The sequence below is a fragment of the Cyprinus carpio genome, chromosome B14, assembly GCF_018340385.1.
Source record: "Cyprinus carpio isolate SPL01 chromosome B14, ASM1834038v1, whole genome shotgun sequence".
Lineage (NCBI taxonomy): Eukaryota > Metazoa > Chordata > Actinopteri > Cypriniformes > Cyprinidae > Cyprinus > Cyprinus carpio.
Genome location: NC_056610.1, coordinates 22166673 through 22188343, shown reverse-complemented (window position 1 = coordinate 22188343; position 21671 = coordinate 22166673). Strand labels below are relative to the sequence as shown.

The 21671-nt window shown below is 35.0% G+C and overlaps 1 protein-coding gene across 1 annotated transcript; it reads left to right on the top strand.

Moving 5' to 3' along the window:
• Positions 1 to 222: 222 nt before the first annotated feature.
• Positions 223 to 21631, top strand: LOC109057009 (shootin-1-like). The gene is given in 17 exon segments (XM_042738813.1): positions 223 to 256; positions 6362 to 6465; positions 9380 to 9542; positions 9652 to 9749; positions 9995 to 10076; positions 11371 to 11465; positions 11683 to 11829; positions 14463 to 14616; positions 15115 to 15236; positions 15239 to 15276; positions 15356 to 15426; positions 15510 to 15613; positions 16784 to 16798; positions 18229 to 18318; positions 18505 to 18625; positions 18888 to 19164; positions 19620 to 21631. Coding segments are annotated over 17 exon segments (1860 nt in total). The 3' UTR covers positions 19765 to 21631.
• The last annotated feature ends 40 nt before the right edge of the window (positions 21632 to 21671 follow it).

Here is a 21671-nt window from a genome sequence, read left to right as displayed (position 1 = left end):
GCACTCAGCGGGTGTTGCAGTGCATCAGTCCAAAAGAAGTTAAATAAAAATCGCCCATCTATAAAAAAAAAAAAGAGTGTCTTGCACTGCTCCGGGGGCTGAACAAAGGCCTCCTGTAGCAAATCGATGGATTTTTGTAAGAAAAATATCCATATTCATAACGTAATAATCACTTTAATGTAGCTTGCGCCAACAGTTGTACACAGAAGCAGCTCTGGGAGCATGACGTATGGAGGTCAGCGCTGTGTATGCGCCGGTGAGTCTCGTGAAAACCAACGTTTGTTTACAAGAGCAAAGGAAGCAAAGTTTCCTTACTTTAGCAAAGGAAAACCATTCTCCTATTGGCTTATATCGAAATCCTCCGACATTCTTCTTTACAAATCCTTTTTTTTTTACTTCTAATCATTGACCATTGTTTTGTTTTGATCTCTCCCCTGCGCTTCCGCGTGCGTCATTTCTGAGCGGCGCATTTTTGTTTTTGTCTTTTTACTTCGTTTGCCCGGAACTGCTTCCGTTTACAACAGTGAGCGCAAGCTACATTAAAGTGATTATGTTTTGTATATGTATATTTTTCTTACAAAAACGCATCGATTCGCTAAAGGAGGCCTTTGTTTACCCCCCGGAACAAGCTGTGTGAGACACTTTCTTTTTTATGGATGGGCGCTTTTTATTTAACTTATTTTGGACTGATGCATGCAACACCCACTGAGTAACATTAAACAGCCTGAAAGATCAAAGACAATTTTTTATATAACTCATAGGATGACTTGTGGGTGATGAATTTATGGTGTGATTTTTATGTTTTTATTTTTATTTTTAGTTTTATTAACTGTTTTTTTTTATGATGGTTTTTAAAATGGATATTGAACGAAAACTACAACTGTGCTTTACCATTTAAAAAAACAAAAAACAGTACTGAAACGTACTTTGTAAAAGAATAAAATTATGAATTATATATTGATCATTAAAGTGAATTCATAGGTCATTAACTAATGTTAACAGAAGCAATACCCCCAGTATTACCATTAACCAGTGCCAATTGCAAAACGGATCAAACAGTCGACCTCTAATACTGATGTTAAATTTGTGGAAATGAATGGATTATTTTTTTTATTTACAATAAAACTAATTTGCAGCTACAAAATACAACAGTATTATACAATTACGAGATCATATAGCAATTCAATTTACAGCACCTTTATAAACTGAATATAAACAAAACAAAACAAAAACACATTAATTCACATTCTTTATTTATCGTTTTGTAGAACAAAATCTTGCTGAACTGCTCTGACCAAATGATTTGAACATTGTAATTACAAGTTCCTAACTCATCAATACGAATTTCCCAGGAGGACTTGAATGCACCATTTCACTACCAAGCCAGGCCAAAAGTCTTAAATTCTCTTTGGTTTACACTTTAATCACAGAATTTGAAAAGGTTTGTACAATAAGTGTATTATTTCGTTCTTGTGATGATTCTGGTGTCCATCAAACCTGACCTCTGTGAACTCCATACATCACCTTTTCACTCAGAGTAGGCGGTGAAGATGATCTCACTTGGCTCTACCCACTAACTTGATACTCGGTGTTGTCTCATTTCCGATCCCCTTGCCCTCTCCCATATCATCATGACATTACCTGGGGGCTCTTCTCAATGGTCCATTATTGTAGGTGTTAGCGCTTATTCCGGTCTCCATGGCTACTGGGAGCCGACCGTGGAGATGCATTAGTGTTAAGGTGACCTTACCTCCTTCCATTCCATTTGGTGACATGTAAGGAAACCCAGCCTCAGTTACTAACTCATTTGTTAGCACTCTGACAACATTCTAGCGGCTGCCAGCTTTAGGAACAGAATCTGGAAATTGTTCACAGGTGAGAAAATGCAATTTTTTTCTCTGCAAGATTAAAAATAGGGTTTCATTTAACAGGGTTTTACTTGCTCATAAAAATATGCCATTGCAATGTTGTTGTATTATACATATATATATGCACTTTATGTGCGTGTATATATGTATATATACTGTACACACACATACACAGACACACACACACACACACACACACACACACACACACATATATATATATAAGTCATACACGATATATACACGCAGCATTGTGGAGTATTGTTAATGTTTTTGAATGGAGATTCAACTCTAAGTACCTATTGTGTGTGAGGAGAATACTAAAGAACATTTTTTTAACTTCTTTTGGAAAGCATGACAGATTCTCTCTGTTGGATTCCTATTTATGATTCAGTATGAATATACTTTTGTATGTCAATTTGCATGTGATATTTCTCTTAGGTATTTATATCAAATTATCAATATCTAATTAACATGTTATATATGTAAAATTGTAGATAAGCCCATTTTCATAAATAAGTTGGATATTGTGAATATTAGTTCACAATATTGTTGTTGTAAGTGAATATTGTGATGAATCCAGTTTTAATTTAGACTGTTCTAGGCTTCTTTTTATTGGAGTCCGGGAACTGTCAGACATTCCCTAGAGATGCAACACAGACCAGGCTGAATTCAGCTCTCATCACTGTATTGTTATATCATTAAATTATTAAAAAATCACCAATTATGATTTATTTATCAGTAGAGAATAAATAGGCACCCGCTTTTCAACATTCGATTGTAGTTCAAGCCAAACCCCTCATGCACTCTAATATCATTTCTGAAATGCAAGTCACCCTGAATATGATTTAGTGAAAATATATTCAATACGAATGCCTCGAAAAGCAAAATGCATGACATTTTAACAATTACCTTGTATGTTACGGTCAATTTTTGTACACAATTTTTATGCAATGAAATGGCAGTGTATTTATTTTATAACCTCAACATCATTTAATGGCACAAATTCTTGCTTGGCTAACATGACACAGCAAATGTCACAGCAGTTTGGCCTAGTTGCTGTCATACAGGACAATAGACTTGTGCTGGGTGCGCGTGATTGGTCTGTGTTCTGTTTAATGATTGGCTGCTGCAGAGGAACTGCTGTGGAGTATCTGGGAGGTACTGGATCTACGTCTGGCAAAGCAGCTGTCTCCCACCTCCTCTTTGGGACGCCTGAGCAAGCTTCATTAAGAATACCCTCTGCACTTATGCAAATTAAAACACAGGCCATGTGTTAAGCTATCAGCCCCATTACTCAGCTTATTTACCTTTCCTTTTTACATATCTTACCGCTTATGGGAGGAAAGAGAGAAACCTTAATATTTACATAAAAATTAATGCTGTTTGCATTTTAATGTAGTCTACACATCCAGCCTGGGTTTGGAGTAGATTATGGATTTCATGCGCAGGCACAATTAGTGCTGGAGTTGAAACCAAAATTGCTGGTTGATTAAACCTTAACTGTTGAGATTTATTAAAAGAGCTTAATCGCTGTGATCAAAATTGGGATGGAAGCTCTTTAGACTAATGCCAGCCTGAGGTTGTGTCAAAGTGGCAGACAAATGCTTATTTGAAGCAGTCTGGAAAGGATGCTGTAGCAGTTCTTTAAGCTTTCGCCTCTGTTTGACTGACTCCGCAGAGCCATATTTTGCTCATGCAGCATTAGGCGTGCTGGACTTGCTGACCTAGAATCTGCTCACAGAAGAAAGCCCAGAAACAGGGCTCTCTCGGTCAATCATTAGAAGCCAAATGAGTTGAGCAGATGAGTTTGGACTGATCTGCAAGGAAAAGAGGGAGCCACACCCCTTTTATTGTGCTGCTTCATTTTTATGGGCAGCACGTGCAAACAGAAAGAATCAGTGAATGACCCAGATGTGCATAGATTGAGGCTGTTTTGCTTTTAATGTTACTAATAAATGCCAGGTCTGGTGATTTATACAGCATTTATGTAGCTGACATTAAAAGTGTATACATTTGTTTTTAGGGGTGTAACAATACACTGCTGTCACGTATCAGTTCAGTACAAGATACTGATCTCACGATACAATACTCTTACAAAGCCTACTATAAAAAAGCCAATATAGAGGTAAAAATTTTACTTTTATTACATATTACATACATATTACATACATATTACAAAAAGTACTGTTCATTAAAATCATACATTGTGTATTACATCAGAAATGGACTTCATCCATTTTAGAAAAATACTGTTCAGCTTAAAATATGAAATTATGTTACACACATATGATTGCACTTCCTGACTACATAAATTTAGGACTTTTAAAATAGTGTATTTTATTAAATAAAGCATTTTATTAAATAAAGCTCAAATATTTGATGTGCCATATTTGATGGCAAATTATATATTATATTAATGGACATTTTTAAAAAGGTTTCTCCTGAAATAATTTTAGATTTTTTATCATATAGTAAGAAAGAATCTATATAATTGTTATTTTAGTTTATATAGTTTTTCTTTTATAAGTTGACTTTTTAAGACAAAATTGTTAAATTACTGTAAACATTATATTGAAAGGATATTGATTGAGTTGACTGAGTGATGCAACTGAATTGTTTTTGCCATGAATATAGCCATTGATGCTGACATGGCATTAAATGATATCATAAATAAATACATTTGATAGCTAATTAAATCTCTCTAAACTTTTATTTTGGGTGAACTATACACAGTTTATATTATCACTATACTGTATATTGTCACATTTTTTGTATTGCAATACATATTGTGACACAATATATTGATATACCCCTATTTTTCATTAGTTCATGTTAATTGAAAAATATCAACTGTTCTTTATCTACATGTGAATACACAATGCACAGTATGCTTTTAGGCAATAGCAAGCATTATATGTTGGGTCAGTGACTATGATGGATCAGTAAGCTAAAAAAATTGATGGAGCGCATATTTAGATGATTTCTGATATGCATTTCTCTTATGGACATTTACATTACCAAATTCTTTTTTGCATTTCGGTTTTAAGCAAGAGCTCTGATAGCTGTTGAGAGCTGAGAACTTCACTTTGAACTGTCAGGTTATTCTCTCGTTGGCTCTGCAGATATGCGCACTGCAGCACTGATGCCCATCCTGTATTTTTAACAGGAAATGAAGGAAAATGTACCTTAAGCCAGCTGAATTTAAATAGTATTAAAGTAATAGTATTATAATAATTTATAAGTATTATATGCTACCCTAAGAGCTGTTTTAATAGTTTGATCCGTGTTTATTAATTATGATCAACTTTTGCATATTAATTTTGCATGTTTGCTTTTTTCTGTTGTTAAATGTCTAATATGAAGTGATATCAGAATCATGATCACCCCCTGAATAAGGGGTCAAAGTGAGGTCATGCATTGACTATGACCTGCTTTCCATTCTCACAATGTACAGTATGTTGCCACATGAAAAGAAAATGAGGAGGGATATTTATTCTGGGGAAGGGCTCGAGGGCAGGCCGTTGATGTACTTTGCTGTGACTGCATGTGGAGAGACGCATCGTTCCTGCATAATTCAACAGCCTTTCATGGAATAATGTGTAAAAAACTCCCTCTCTTACTCATTTCCTGTAAAAAGCACAGACATAAATGATGCATTACCAATATTTTGTCTCATGCACATATATTTATGTAATATTAAAAAAAACAATCATTTTCATTTCACCACTTTAAAGAGCTGCTGAAAGTTTGTTTTTTAGATGCTATTTGTATGTATTTTTGAAATAGTGCAATGCACCAGTGACTTGATCAGGAGTCTGTTTGATGTGAGCTGCTCCGGCATTGCTATGACATCCAATCCTGTATTTGAGAGGCCAGTGTAGTGTATAGAGTTACCACTCTGGTACTTTGTAGTGGCAGTCAATCAATGGTACCCAAAGTGTTGGGAAATGGTCCCTATTGTGAGCAGGTAACTGATAACTGTCCATCTCATTAGACTCTGACAATGTTTCACTGATAACAAAACCACATCTAAAAGAAAATGTACTTTTTACTGTTTTTATAATCCTTGTTTTATATGCTTTTAATGAATCAAGTCTAGTCAAGTATATTTTCATATGTGCCTCATTTCTGTTTTAATGGCTCATGCAACACAGTTTTTTCCTTTTAAATGTATTTTATACATTAAATTTTATAATTTAATTTTTATGGATTTGACAGTTAACTGATTAAGGATTTGGGAGGGTAGTTTTGAGTTATGTAGGAGGTAGCTTGAAGTTCACTTCAAGAAAATACTGTAAAGGATATAGCTGAAAACATGACTTACTCACACCTTTATTGCCATGAGAAAAGGCTTTGCTGATACTTATATCTAAAACGTGTATAGAATCTAGATTTATATCTAATTGATTTAGATTTAGTTCCTGCATGATGGATTTTACTGTAAATATGACCTGATGTGCTTTAAGTTGCTCATAAATGCATCTGATTTCTCTGCACAGTTTCCCAAATGGTGATCGAGGAAGTGAATGTGCTACAGACCCAGCTTGAGATTGAGAAATCATGCCGGGAAAATGCAGAGGCTCTGGCTACCAAGGTGTTTACCCAAAAATACTGCATTCCTGTTTCTTTAGAAAACCTTCTAACACTTTACAATAAGGTTCCATTTGGTAACATTAGTTAACAACAATAGTTAACATAAACTAACAACGAAAAATACTTATAAGTATTTATTAGCTTCCAACATTTACAAATACATTATTGCAATCAAAAGTTGTATCTATTAATACTATTTAATGAACCTGATAACATGGAATGAACAGTTGTATTTTTGTATTTTTATTATGTATTAATGAATACAAGATGAATGTAACAAATGTATTGCTCATTGTTTGTTAATGTTAGCTAATGCATCAATTATAGATAACAAAGGGAACCTTATTGTAAAGTGTAACCGAAAATCTTAATGATTTTATCAGTTTATTTCTGTTTGTTGACGTCTTTCAGCTTGTCATATACTTTTACTATAAAGCAGTATAAGTATGAAAAATCGGTCAACATGGTTATAAGTGTTTAACACAAATAGAGATCTTTTGGAGAACGTATTGGCTGTGAATTTGAACATGAGAATTTGAACCAAATGTGAAAAAGCTCTACTCCGTTTAGTGGACTTTGCTATCCTAGGTACTACCAAAAGTCCAGAGTTTTGTGACCTTAGGGAGTGTGATGGATTGTAGTGTGGTAGAAGACTAGTTAGGTACACAGAAGCTAACCCATTAACTCTTTCCCCGCCAGCATTTTTTTATAAAGTTGCCAGCCACTTCCAGCAATTTTTGAATATGCAATACACCAAAATAAAGATCAGAGCCAACAAACAAACAAAAAAACCCTTTTTTTTCTAGCTTAATGCATTCTTTTTTTTATCAACTCTTGAATATAGGTAGGTTTCATTAAAAATGCATAATTTTGAGCAAAAAAGTGAGATTTTTTTTTAATCAAAAACAACATCTGGATAATATTCAGTATGATTATCAAAGTATAAATCCAGTAAATCGCTTCCATCAACACCTCCAAAGCTTGCACAGACATATACCACTTCCTGTAACATTATGCAGTTTTCACTTATATGCTGTCTATTGCTGATGATCGCATAATTTATCATATGTGTCTGTTTACATAAGAGATCGCTCGTTTCTCCGTCCTGTTCACATGTGTTTTTGTTCGGGAGGTTATGTACTCGTTCAGAAGATGCCCCCGAGTGTATAACAGTGAAAACACGAAAAGCCGTAAAAACTCATCAATGGCAGGAAAGTGTTGTCATCAAAAAAAAAGAAAAGAAAACTCGTCAATGGAGGGGAAAGAGTTAAGGGCCTTATAGGTGAGTAATAGTATTTTGTAACTGATACGGAACTTAATAGGTAGCTAGTGCAGAGACTGTAAAATTGGGGTAGTATGATCATATTTTTTTGATCTGGTAAGGACTCTAGCTGCTTTTTGGACTACCTGTAGCTTGTTTATTGAAGATGCAGGACAACCACCTAGCAGTGCATTACAATAGTCCAGTCTAGAGGTCATGAACGCATGAACTAGCTTTTCTGCTTCAGAAACAGGTAACATGTTTCGTAGCTTGGCAATGTTTCTAAGATGGAAGAATGCTGTTTTTGTAACATGGGAAATATGAAATAGAGCTTTTCAAAAGACAATTTGCTGTCTAATATAACACCCAGATTTTCTTGACTGTAGAGGAAGTAACAGTACATCCGTCTAGTTGCAAATTGTAATCTAAGAGATTCTGTGTACTGTTTTTTGGTCCAATAAGAAATATCTCTGTCTTATCCGAATTTAATAGGAGAAAATTATTGGTCATCCAATCTTTTACATTTTTAACACACTCTGTTAGCTTAGATAATTTAGAAGTTTCATCGGGTATTGTTGAGATCTATAGTTCATCAGCACAACAGTAAACTAGTCCCATATTTTCTATTATCATGGGGCAACATGTATAGTGAACATAGCAGAGGACCTAGGACAGATCCTTGTGGCACTCCATACTTTACTGGTGATAACTGAGATGACTCCCCTTTGAAATAAACAAATCGGTAGCGATCGGACAGGTATCACATTATCTGTGATCATTCCACTTACAATAACTGCTTTGAGTGCGAGTGATCTAATGTTTAGGAGCCTAAACTTTGAAAATAGTTTTTGTTCATTTATTTTGCAATTGACTGGTTTAATCACAATCAGATTTTCTCTAGATCCTGCATTAAATGTATATTTTGACCTCACTATTCGGGGAACAGATACAGTCTTTATAGAACAAAAGCCATCATAGCAGTTATTTGAGAGTTGGTTTACTAGTCATATGGAGTGTAGCGTCCTGGAGATGTTGTCCGACTCTGCTGGGGTGCAGGCTGTCAGCGCGAAAAAGCTTAAGTCACTCCCAGAAAACATCCCAATTATTAACAAAGAGCAGTTTCTTTTCTTTACACCATAACAATAACCATGTGTTTAAAGCAAAAAGTCTACTGAACGTTTTCTGTCCTAATCGATACGTGGGAAGCGGTCTGACACAATGTAAAAAAGAAATAAATATAAAAATCTGTGAAATATACGCTAAATAAAAAAGCAGTTGTAGTGTACCTAAACTTTACTGTGAAAAATTGGGAGCAACATTTCAAGTTTTACAGAATTAAATTAAATGTACAGCAAAAACACATATTTAATTGAGTGAAATGTTAATATACCAAATTACTCAAATCTGTTTTTTATTGTTTTAAAAATTTCAATGACAACCCATCAAATGTGAGCTGTCAGAGAATGTTAGTTTACTTTTTTTTCTGTAAACTATAAGTTATAATAAGTTATACAGGTTTTTACCATATTATTTTACAGTCTTTTACTGTTAAAATTACATTCTTTTTTAATAGTGCAAGCATAGCTATGGCAAAAGGCAGACTTCAAATGTCACTAATTTAGGGCATTAATAATTTTGTTTTGACCTCTTTTAGTTAAACTGTGAGAACAGGAAGCTGAAGTATTTGAGCCTGTCCTCACGGCCGTGTCTGGACGAGCTGCTGCCCAGTATTTCTGACTGCATTTCCCTAGAAGAAGAGACTGACACGCAAGATCCTGGCTCTGATCCTTTTTCACAGTATAAGCAGCAGGTCAAAGGTAAATATCATAATCTATCTCATAAAATTATTCATAGTTTCCTTTGCTAAACATTCTGTCATCATATATATCAAGGGTACGTTGATTACAACCTCTGAGTTTTCCACAGATCTCCAAGAAACCGTGAGTTCTTTGCTGGAGGAGAAGAAGCAGTTGACCTGTCAGCTTCAAGATCAGCAGAGGCAGATAGAGGAGCTGACAGCACTCGTGAGTAGCACAGCAACATTTGAACTTTTTACTCAAATCGAGCTCAGTCGGGCTTGATAGCAGTGAATGGTGGCTTGGACTGCAAAGCGTGCTTTTTTAGCCTGTTAATGAATAATAAATCAGCTTGAAATGAAGCCTTAGAGACCTGCGGTATTGCTGATCCTAAAAGGATACCGAAGTAACAATGTCTAATTGAGTTTCTTAGCTGATAGTTTCTGAAACATGTGCCTCATGTTAATTTACAGACTGAAAAGGAACAGGCCGAGATGAAGGAGCTTCATAAAACCATTGAGCAGCAAAGCAAGACCATTAAGAGGTTCAACAGGGGTGAGTACGGACGTAATGAACGCAGAGCCGCTTCATTTCCTCACTTGTATTCAAATGCATGAGCATGACATCATCTCAAATGGCCTGCAGTGCATCTGTGCATGTGCCTTCCAAGAAGATTAATGTTCCCTACCAGCCCACTCACTACCGGCCGCACGTCAGAGTCCCCGATCAAATTATCTGTAAAAGATTCACCACAGGAAGTCCCTCTCTTCCAGCTGGGGGTGATGCACTTTGTTTTGACGTCCTCCCAGCTCCCTCTTTGCTCATCTGTGTTATTACTCTGAAACTGCATAGCTCAAGTCAAATGCTGCACTGGCTTATGCTGAACTTGTCCTGCACATGCTCAGTTTACTGGATTTAATTTTGTAAATGATAATTTTGCCTATGAAATTTGATGGAAGTAGCCATGATGTAAAATAGGTGATATATGCAGACATGTGATTGTATATTAGTTAAGTATATATACATAGCCTATATTTATGTGTGAAGTCATATTGTTATTTAGAGCTTGGAACCAAGAATTAGTTCTTATTTTCAACCAGTTTTTGTTTTATATGGAAGAATGCCATGACAGTGAAGAGACATTACCACCAATTAACGCCAATCTATTCTAAGCTGGTTCTTTGTAATGAAAAACTCTAAAAGGCTTAAAAAGTTTATACCTTTCAAAGTTTCAGGGTCAGTAAAAAAAAAAAAATCTTATTCTCCCCAAGGCTGTATTTATTTGATAAAATGATTTAATGCATTAATTTACATTTTATATAGCTGTTTCTTTTCTACATAAATTTTATATTTATTTATTTATTTTACTTTTATTTTAATTTAATCCTGTGATTAAAGCTGAATTTTCAGCATCATTACTCCAGTCTTCAGTGTCACATGATCCTTCAGAAATCATTCTAATATGCTGATTTGCTGCTTAAGACATATTTCTTATTATTATCGATGTTAAAATATGTGAAAATATTATTCAGTTTTTTTTTCAGGATTCTTTAATGAATGTGAAATAGAAAACTTGTAATGTTATAAATATCTTTACTGCCACTTTTGACCAATTTAATACGCCTTTGCGAAATAAAATTATTTATTTTTCAAAATTACTGACATCAAACTTTTGAGCAGTAGTTTATGTTTCCCAAAAGCATTACTTAGTATATCTGTTTAATTACCATTTAGGTAGTTGCCTGTAATACTGTCTTTTATAATATTGTTTTGTATTATACCCTAAAATGATTTTACCAGGTTTATTGCTTTATTAGAATTAATCAGCTGTCATTGTTTATCTCTTTAGTGTCTATGATGGCCACTCATGAGTATGAAAACATGAAGGAGCAGCTGGACTTGGAGCAGAGCCTCAGGCAGAAAGCAGAGACCTATGCACATGAGGTACGGGACAAAACACATCTGAATTCACTGTGTCAATAAAACTTCAGTTTGTGACCCGGTGACCTCAAAATCCAACCAAAAGAGAAGATAAATGTATTTATTGACTGATGGATATGAATTGTCCTTGACTCCCTGCATCAATGTAGTATGTTTAATTTCTCTTAATAGCTAAAGAAGAAAAATTCAGTTGTTTCCTAATGTTCATTTTCCCCTGTAGATGATGGTGAAGCAGAAAGAAGCAAACAGACAGAGCATGATTCTGCTGCAGCAAGCAGATCCCAGCATTCAACTGCTCAAAGCTTTAGAAGATGTGGCCGGTGTGACCAAAACATTAGAAGAAGAGAGAATACAGCACCAAGAGAAGGTATGGGTAAAAATTTTATGTGCAAAACTATAGTATAGGTTTTCAGTTTTATTAGCTAAAAAAAACCATTAGTGAAAGTTTAACCATATTTGCATGAACACAATATGCCTAATCATTAATTGCATGATAGGATTAGACAACGTAATTAAATTTACTAAACCCCTTTTCAGTGTGTTTAACACTGTCAGCTAGAGCTTTTCATAGACTTTAATCCTTTCATAAATATTAATCCTCTAATAGTCGTTATTTTTTTTAGAACTCAATAATAAACTTATCTGAAACATATTCAATAGCCACACAAATCCATTTAAATAGCTCTGTGCATTCATCTGACTTACCTTATGTTAATCCTTAAAAGTGTTCTAATAATGTAATAACCTTCATTAATTGTAATCTTCAGGAAATCGCAAACAGAACATTTTATACTGTAAATGAATGCCAGAATTCAATTGCATTTAAATGGCTGGTTTTAGTTTTTTGGGCCAGATTTAGTAACAGCTTGCACCAGCACAAACCCTACTGGCAGGATTTCCTAAACACATTCAGTGATAAATTAGTGATGAAAAGATATGGACAAAATTATTTTTACGGCTGACCTTATTGCATATGCATTTGTAGGAGGAGAGTATTTAAATGAATCATGAAAAGTGATTTACTAAGGTTTGCGAAAGACAAATTTCTGGTATTTTCACCATTATTTAATGCCCAAAAATGCATGCAGAGCTGAGTAGATTACTTAACAAATTGTAGTCTGTTACTGATTCCAGATTACATGACAAAAATGTTAATTATTAATGTAATCCATTATATTACACATTTTAGGTAATGTAATCAGACTACTTTTAAATTACTTGCTACCTAACTCGTTTATTACAGTTCCCAATGTCTTGTAACACAGTACTTTTCTTAGGGTCTCCTGTGGGTCTTCTGTACTACACTTGCAGCCTCAGCAGTAACGTAATATTTTTCAAACCACATTAAAAGATAAACGCATGTGGGTGTTAGACTGTCAACACAACCACAACTATATTAAATCAACACAAATCTCAAAGCACCAGGAGAGACATCCAGAGGCTTGACAGCTGTCATAATTAGGAGATTAATTCAGCATCTGTCTGTCATATATATATATAAGCTGTGGCAGCAAATAAAGAATTTGCAGATCATCTGATACTCATTACACATGACAGTTACTGCAATCTGAGCAAACTGGAAGAGCAAGGATTGAGATGAGGCAATATTCGGTTCATGGAGTGGCAAAATTGTAGCATCACTAGTACTAGTACTGCTTTTGGTGGCAAATGGGATTTAGTGTCATCAGTCAATATACAGTCTGACCCACAACTGAAATCCAGAGAGCATGGATCCTAACTTCAGACGTCACGTAATCAATAGGCTGTGTTAGCAAAGCCATGTTTACAAGTCAGCCTGTAAATATGAACTAATTATGTACCAAAGTCAAGGGCAGTTAACATTTGGAACCAGTTTGGGTTCCATTTGAGTTCACTGCACCAATCCAAATGAATGACAGATTTCCACAGGAACAAATCATTTAAATGAAACATTTATGGTCATTTAATCTATTTTTGAATATTGGTGCGTTCAAGTTTTCCTGAGAACTTCATATTTGCGAGCTGGGAAGTAAGGTGTGTTAAAATTACTTTGGTCAGAGCAAGATGTTATAGAAGCTTGTTTTCGCCATTTACGAACAATTCTGACTCTTTTTTTTTTTTTTTTTGTTGCAAGTTTAAATTTCACAATTCTGACTTTATAATTCACAATTGTATGGGGAATAAACACAATTGCTAGTTATAAAGTCAGAATTGTGAAATATAAACTCACAATTGTAAGAAAATAGTCTCTTTTTTTCTTTAGAACTGGACTTTATAACTCGCAATTGCAAATATATATCTCACAAAAGATGTAAGCTATTAAAAACATGTGATTTTAACTTTATGACTCACAACTGCGAGTTTACATCATGCATTTCCGAGAAAAAAAAAGCAAGAATACCAAGATGTAAACTCACAATTGCAAGAAAAGGAAATCAGAATTGCGAGTTTATATCTCACAATTCTGAGTTCATAACTCACAATTGCAAGTTTATTTATCTAAATATAAATATTTCTCAATTGTGAGCGTAATTCTGAGAAGAAAAAAAAGTCAAAATTGCGAGATGTAAACTTGCAACTGTAAGAAAAATTGTATATTGTGAGAAAAAGTCACAAGTACCTTTTTTATTTTTTATTCAGTGATGAAAATGGGCTTTTGTAAGATGGTATTTACCTTATCTGCATGAAATTCAATGAAATTTTAACTCTACATCTACAAAATGATGAATAAAGAATGTAAATCGGTGTGATTTCACCTTATGTTTTTCTGAAATTTATGAAGGTGCTGTAAATTAAATAATATATTCTACTGTAATTGTACAGTACTATGGTATTTTGTACATGCAACTTTTTAAACAAAATTTACCAGCAATACAGAAAATACATCCATTGTGTCCGACATGTTTTTTCACTGACACATGCCCACTGACTTAAAGAAAATCCTGATTTTCCTGCTCGTTTGACTCGTGTGCGTTCAACTTGTAAATACACTTTTCCCGACTTGAACTCGTTTGTTTGCAGGTAAAAGCTCTAGAGGCTGAACTGGAAGAATGTGCTTTGCGTAAGCAGCTAGTTCAACTGCAGAGACAACTGGAGATATTAGACGAAGAAAAAAAAGAGACTGAGGGACGACTGCAGGAGGAAGAGAAGAGAAACACTCTTTTGGAACAGAAAGGTAAATTTTAGGATGACTTTAAAGTAGGGCAGCAAAACGATTAATCGCGATTAATCGCTTTCAAAATAAAAGTTTATGTTTACATACTATACGTGTGTGTACTGTGTATATTTATTATGCATATATAAATACACACATACATGTGTATATATTAAGGAAAAATATGTTAGAATCATATATTAAATATTTGTATTTATATATAATATAAATTAAATACAATATATATACGCATACAGATATTTTTTAAAAATATACAGATATTTTTTAAAAATATGTACATGTATATTTCTATATACTTAATTAATTACACAGAACACACACATATAGTATGTAAACATAAACTTTTATTTTGAATGCAATTAATCGCGATTAATCGTTTTTGCAGCCCTACTGTAAATTCAAAGCCAGATACTGAAAGTTCTGTAACAGAGAATTTAGGCATAAACCGCGGTGACCCACATACAGTAACATCCAGCATCCTTTTGTCGTCTGTTACAGTTAAAGAGCTGCAGGACGAGACGAGGAGCTGTGCGTCAGCATCAGGCCCCTCCCCCGGGACTGCTCCTCCCCCGGCCCCTCCTCCTCCTCAACCACCTCCCCCTCCTCCACCCCCACCTCCTCCCCTCCCCCGCCTCCGCCCTCCCGCTGTAACCCCCTCAGGTAACGAGCCGAGCCGTCATACACAATCATTAAGAACAGTTCTGTTGAACATCTAATTACGTCTCTCTGTTTACGGCAGCTCTCTCATTGCCATCATGAGGAAATCTTCCAAGGGAGGTAAAGGAACCCCCAAACTAGAGCAAGCCCCAGGTGATTGTACAGTCAGAACAGTGTATTTTTATTCTCTTGCCCTATTATTGGTATCTGGACAAACACATTCTCTCTCAATGCAGTGAATGAAGCAGTGGACGATGTCAAAGTCAAAGCTGTCAATGAAATGATGGAGAGAATCAAACACGGAGTGGTTCTCAGGCCTGTGAAGAGTCAGGACACTAAGGTGAGTTTTTGAACCTGGACCAAGATTCATAGTTTAATTTGTCCTCCTTTACAAGTTTTGAGTTTGAGTCAAATTGGCCACACCCCACAGGATGTTGAATTGGAATGACAGGAAGAGGAATTTACTGTGTTGCCAATTCCAAAAAATTCAACTCAGTCACATAGCATAGTGTTTGAATTTAGCCAAAACAACTAAATTTGAGATGAAAAAATAAATGAAGGTTTAAGGTTTCCATTTGGTGAACCTGCTTTGTGTTGTTTGGCTCTGTTTTGAAGACTTTGAGGTACATTTTAGCATTCTATTAAATTAAGTGTTTTTCCTTCATGGTCTATAAAATAAAAGTTATTTTTTTTATATAATGAAATTTGTATAGACTAAATACAAATGTATTTAAATGCCATTTCAAACATGTACACTACTGCTTAAAGGTTTGTGTCGGTAAGATTTTCTATTTATTTATTTGTTTGTTTGAAAGAAGACTCTTATGCTCACCAAGGCTGAATTTATCTGATAAAACAAGCAATAACAACACAAAAAATATTGTGAAATATTATTCAAGGTTCGAATAACTGTATTCTAATTGAATATATTTTAAAATGTAATTTATTTCTATGATGCAAAGCTGAATTTTCAGCATCGTTACTCCAGTCTTCAGTGTTACATGATTCTTCAGAAATCATTATAATTTGATGATTTGCTGCTAAAAAATGTTTCTTATTATTTCCAGTGTTGAAAGCAATTGCGATGATTCATATTTCCTCAAAAGAACAGCATTTATTTGAAATATAAATCTTTTGCAACATTACAAATGTCTTTGCTGTCAAGTTTGATTAATTATTATTATAGTACCTCATATGCTGTGTGTTTCATAACAAAGGTAGTTCATGCTGTAAAATACACATATTATGAAAGCACCAGTTTAATGAAAGCACCAGTTTAATAAATTTGAATTTCAGTCATTCTAATTTTCAATTTAATTATCCTTTCTTAAATTCAAATTACACTTCTGTATGTTTGCACCTCAATTTCAAGAAATTAATTGGAATTTAAAAGGAATTCTCCCCCTCACAATCTCACATTGGTTATGAATATATTATGTTTTATGTGTGCACTGATCGATGTTCTGTTTTCTCTACTCTGTAACATCATCTGCTGACCTCATCATTGCAGAGATTTGGAACAAAGGTATGTTCGAATCACAAATATTGTTTACAGTGTTTACCAACAATTATTACACTGCTCCGACCGCTCTGTTACAATTAAAACAAATCCTGTGTTTTACAACTCAGCACCCTTTTGTCAATATAAAGACCCTGCAGAAATGGTTCATAGCGTTTAGTCGTCCTCCCTGAGGAAGAGCTGGGTCATTAAAGCATTTTGTGTATTGACAGTTGATGGGCTGAGAGGGGATCCATCTCGTTTAAGTTATTGATGGGCACCGAGATGATCCTGAGGCTCAGAGGAGCTGTTTAACTTCTGATCAATAGCTATAGTCCTGACTTTAGAGATCGCCTGCTTCTCATTATATGCTGCATACGCAGATTGTATTTTGTGTTTGGCTTTCAGACATAAACTTAAAAACACCACATGCTGTAGCTGCTTGTTTTTGTAAAGTTTAATGTTAGTAATGTTTTGTTGATCTATATCACCAGTGTTATTTTAGTATTATTTATAGAATTTTATAGTATTTCATAATATTTTGAATTGGCTTTTTTATATTAGAATTTTACTTTATGTTATGATTTTGTTATGTCTTTTTGTAATTCATATTATTTTTCTTATAAAAGTTAGTTTTTTTTTTTTTAATTTTACTACAACTTCAATACAACATATTTATTTCCGTTATTTGAGGCAACATTTCTCATTTTAGTTTGCAAGTTTAAGTTTTTAATCTAATATATAATAAAAATAATAAATAATAATGTTATTTCACCTTTATTTCAATTACCAGATTTTCAATATAATGATGATTTGCTGCTACAGAAACATTTATTATTAATAATGTTGAAAACAGTTGTGAAGATTAATATTTTTGCTCAACCCATGATGCATTTTATGAACAGAAAGCTCAAAAGAACAAATATTTTGTAATATTATAAATGTGTTGACTTTCACCTTGTTTAACTATTATTATTATTATCATTATTATTGAGTACCTCATAAGCTGTGTGTATGATAACATAGGTAACTCATGCTGTAAAAATAAACATTATTAAAAAGCAAAATGAAAGCAACACTGTTTAATTAAATAGACTTCCAGCCCTTCTAATTTCCAATTTAATTCTACTTTTTAAATTCAAATTACACTTCTGCATGATTGCAACTCAATTTCAGAAACTGAACTGAGAAGAAATTCGGATTCAGTTCTGTTTATTTTAGTTACTTGACATTGCAGCATTTCTATGTTTAGTTTTTCAAGTTTTTAATCTAATATTTACATAATATTTTAGCTTTATTTTTCAATTATCATATATAGCACATTTATATTTTTATATTATATATATATATATTTTTTGATATATATGTAGTTTTAGTTAACAGTAACACCACTAAAAATCATGTTATTTGCTAAATATTTTATGATTTGGTCATAAAATGTAAATTGTTCCTGACAGCAGCCGAGCCCAGTGGCAGCAGCAGCAGCAGCAGCAGCAGTGGAGGAAAAGCACCAGGAGAGTGCAATGGAAGAGCTGAAAGGCATTCTGGTAGGCTTTCTGATTAACAGTTGAAAAAAAATTATAATAATACACCGGTTAAATGATGATGATATTCTGTTCATTAGTGGTTGAAAGAATAAATAAATAAAACATACATTTGCTCAGAAATGCCAGATTGCAAACTTAGCGCTGAAACTTCGTTCATGAAATTCTCTTTTCTTTCTGAATCTATAGGAAACGGTGAAGAAGAGTCCCAGTCGTGGTTTCCAGGAAGTAGTTCATGCTAAGAAGGACAGTGAACTGGAAGTAATTCTGAGGAGGAGACGCAAACAGGCCTGTGATCCGGACACAGAAGGCAAGAGGACAAACTCTACCCTTCAAGAACATATGAAGCGCATACATTCACTGTGTATTTACTATTTAAACAGGAAGTGTGACATTCTTAATCAAAGGGCTTTTAAAATAGATTGAAGGTTTTAGTTCACAACCATGAATTTGCTACTTTCTAATGCTAGTCGGAGAATTATGAGTGTAGAACAAAACTGGATTCAAGATTAATGTAAATACCCTGAGCACCTGGAGTGAATAGTGAGAGTCTCTCATCTGTTGCTCTGTAGATGATGGGCAGCTGAGTAAAGTCTCCTCATCAAACAGCCTGAACGGCCGACACAGTTCTGACTCTGGCAAAGACACAGACGGGCCGGGCAGCAGCTCTCTGTCGGGCAGCGAGCGCGGATCCAGAACCAGCTCAGACTCGGGCCGAGAGCCAGCCGTGGCTCGACAGAGCTCTGATTCTGGCATGGAGTCCAAAGGAGCTGCTCAGACAGACAATGTCTGCAGATCTCTCTCTGAGAAAGAGTCCGCTGAACCAGTCACCAACAGCTGCTATTCAAGGTAAGGTTACGCTACGCTACTTGTTTTTTCAGCAGTGTACCACAAAAAATCCTTTAAAGGAATAGTTAAAAATGTCCTTACCCTCAGGGCATCCAAGATGAAGATGAGTTTGTCTCATCATCAGAACAGATTTGAAGTTATGTAGCATTCCATCACTTGCTCACCAATGGATCCTCTGCAGGGAATGGGTGGATTATTGTGATGTTTTTATCAGCTGTTTGGACTCTCATTCTGACGGCACCCATTCACTGCAGAGCATCCATTGGTGAGCAAGTGATGTAACGCTACATTTCTACAGATCGGTTCCAGTGAAGAAACAAACTCTGGATAGTCTGAGAGTGAGAGTGATTGTTACCTATTTTGCCAAATGTTAACCTCATATTAATATATATACATATTAATATTATAATCTGTATTAAATTGTCATCCATTTTTGCTTATACTTTTATAATCAGTGAAATGAAGGATGGCGATCCAGAGAAGTGGGCGGGGCCCAATGGGATCGGCCAATCGGATGCAAGTGACGTCCTGCAAACCACCATCAGCTCCTCTGCACAAAGCCCCAATGCAGCAAACAGTAGCACAGACGCCGAGTGTTAACGGCAAGTGGCGCTGCAAGGACAGCTGCATTATTTGCACATAACCATGCTTTCTAAATTTGTTTATTCCAAATTCAAAACCGACCGTTCATATTTTAAATGAATATAGAAAAATCATTTCATCATTTGCAACTTAAAAAAAAAAGAAGAAAAAACATCTTACGAGACGACACATTTTTTTCCTTTCAGTATAAATGTGCTGTAACAGTAAACACAGGGTGTTTAGATGTTAGAGACATCAGTCATATGCTTCAGATTGATTAAACACAGTAGTTGCTATTAGATTCATCTTGATTTCATGGATTCAACATCTGAGTCACATTTCCATAAGAATGCAAGCAAGGGAACTTTAATGATGAAGAGTGTAAGTTCTGTGCCACTAGCAGCAGAATTTGAGCAACCTGATCAAGGAAATCCTGGAGAAATGATCGGCTAACAGTCCCATTCATCTCAATTCATCTGAGACAGAGCAGAACCTCACGGATGTACGTGATTTATGAGCTGCCATCTTTGCAATCCCCCTCATGTCATTCCAGAGCTGTACAACTGTCTGTCTCCTGACGAACACAAAAAAATGTCTGTTTCTTTTTTCACGCAATGGAAGTCAATGGGGTCCAAAACATCACCATTGACTTTCATTGTACGAAAAGCTGTTTCTTCCCTCAAAATATCCCTTTAAGAAATATGCATTTTGCATGCTAACAAGTCTAACCTTGATGCCTTGCACCCAATTGACAACAATGGCTCAACCAAAGGTGTGAGTTTAGGTCATGACTACTTATTTGTAACAATGGCAGATGCCGCTAGTGGCACAGAATATACTTCAGATTCAATGCAAAGCAGCAAAACAATCCTGACAGAATCACTGCACTGCACATCATGGCACCGTTGCTGTTATAAAAAGGTCCTAAGTGTGAACTAGACTATCCAAATTAATCAAGAGATGCAATTATAAGCCATTCAAGCGATTCTTTCCGTAAAGAGGAACTGTTGTGGTCTGTTCTGTCTACCTCTCAAGACACACTCACCTCTTGGGGATCTAAATCGTCCATCTTAGATGTTAGGAAAATGAATACCATCAAATCATGGAGGGCTACGCACCAATGTCTTCCAGCCATTTCCAAAACTTTGCACTGCATGAATGCACTGTAGAAAAGTTTGGCTTTGATCGACAGTTGCCTCTTGATTAGATCCGCTCACTAATTCTGAGCTGTTCCAATGCAATATCATCTGCAAATTGTAATATTGTGCAGGATCAGGCTGCATTTAATAACTGCGAATATTTGCCTTGTGACTCCTCTTGACTCGAAGTGGATCATGTTAATGGTACGACGTGGAGAATACTAACGAGACCGTAGGGTTCTGGCCATCTCAGTTGTCCTGGTCTTATTGCTCGGCTAACACAGGGAACGTTCTTAGAACTTTGGCTAATGTTCTAGCAAGGTTATGAACAAATGTTTTATCAGTAACATTAATAGAACGTTCGTTCAATGTTATCTGTTCTAAAAACATTAGCACAAAAGACGTTATTTATACGTCATTCATGGAACTTTTCTTTTGTTTTGTTTCAGTTGGATGTTTTGCTACTTACTACTTGTTTCAGAACATTCAGAGAACATTTAAAGTAACATTCCCATAATCTTTGCAAAATGATAAAATGGATTGCATAACCAAAACACTAAACAAACTGAACATTTTGAATGTTAACCCTCTGGGCCTCTTTGGTTGGAACTGATGGAAAATTAAACGTTTTGAATTTACTTTTTTTTTTTTTCAGTTCTTCGGAGTGAAACACACACACACACTCACACACACACACACACACACAAAGCATGGCCGTGATTCGGATATATTAAAGAGTAAAAAAAAAAAAATAAATAACTTGGTAAAAAATGACAGTGGAAAAAA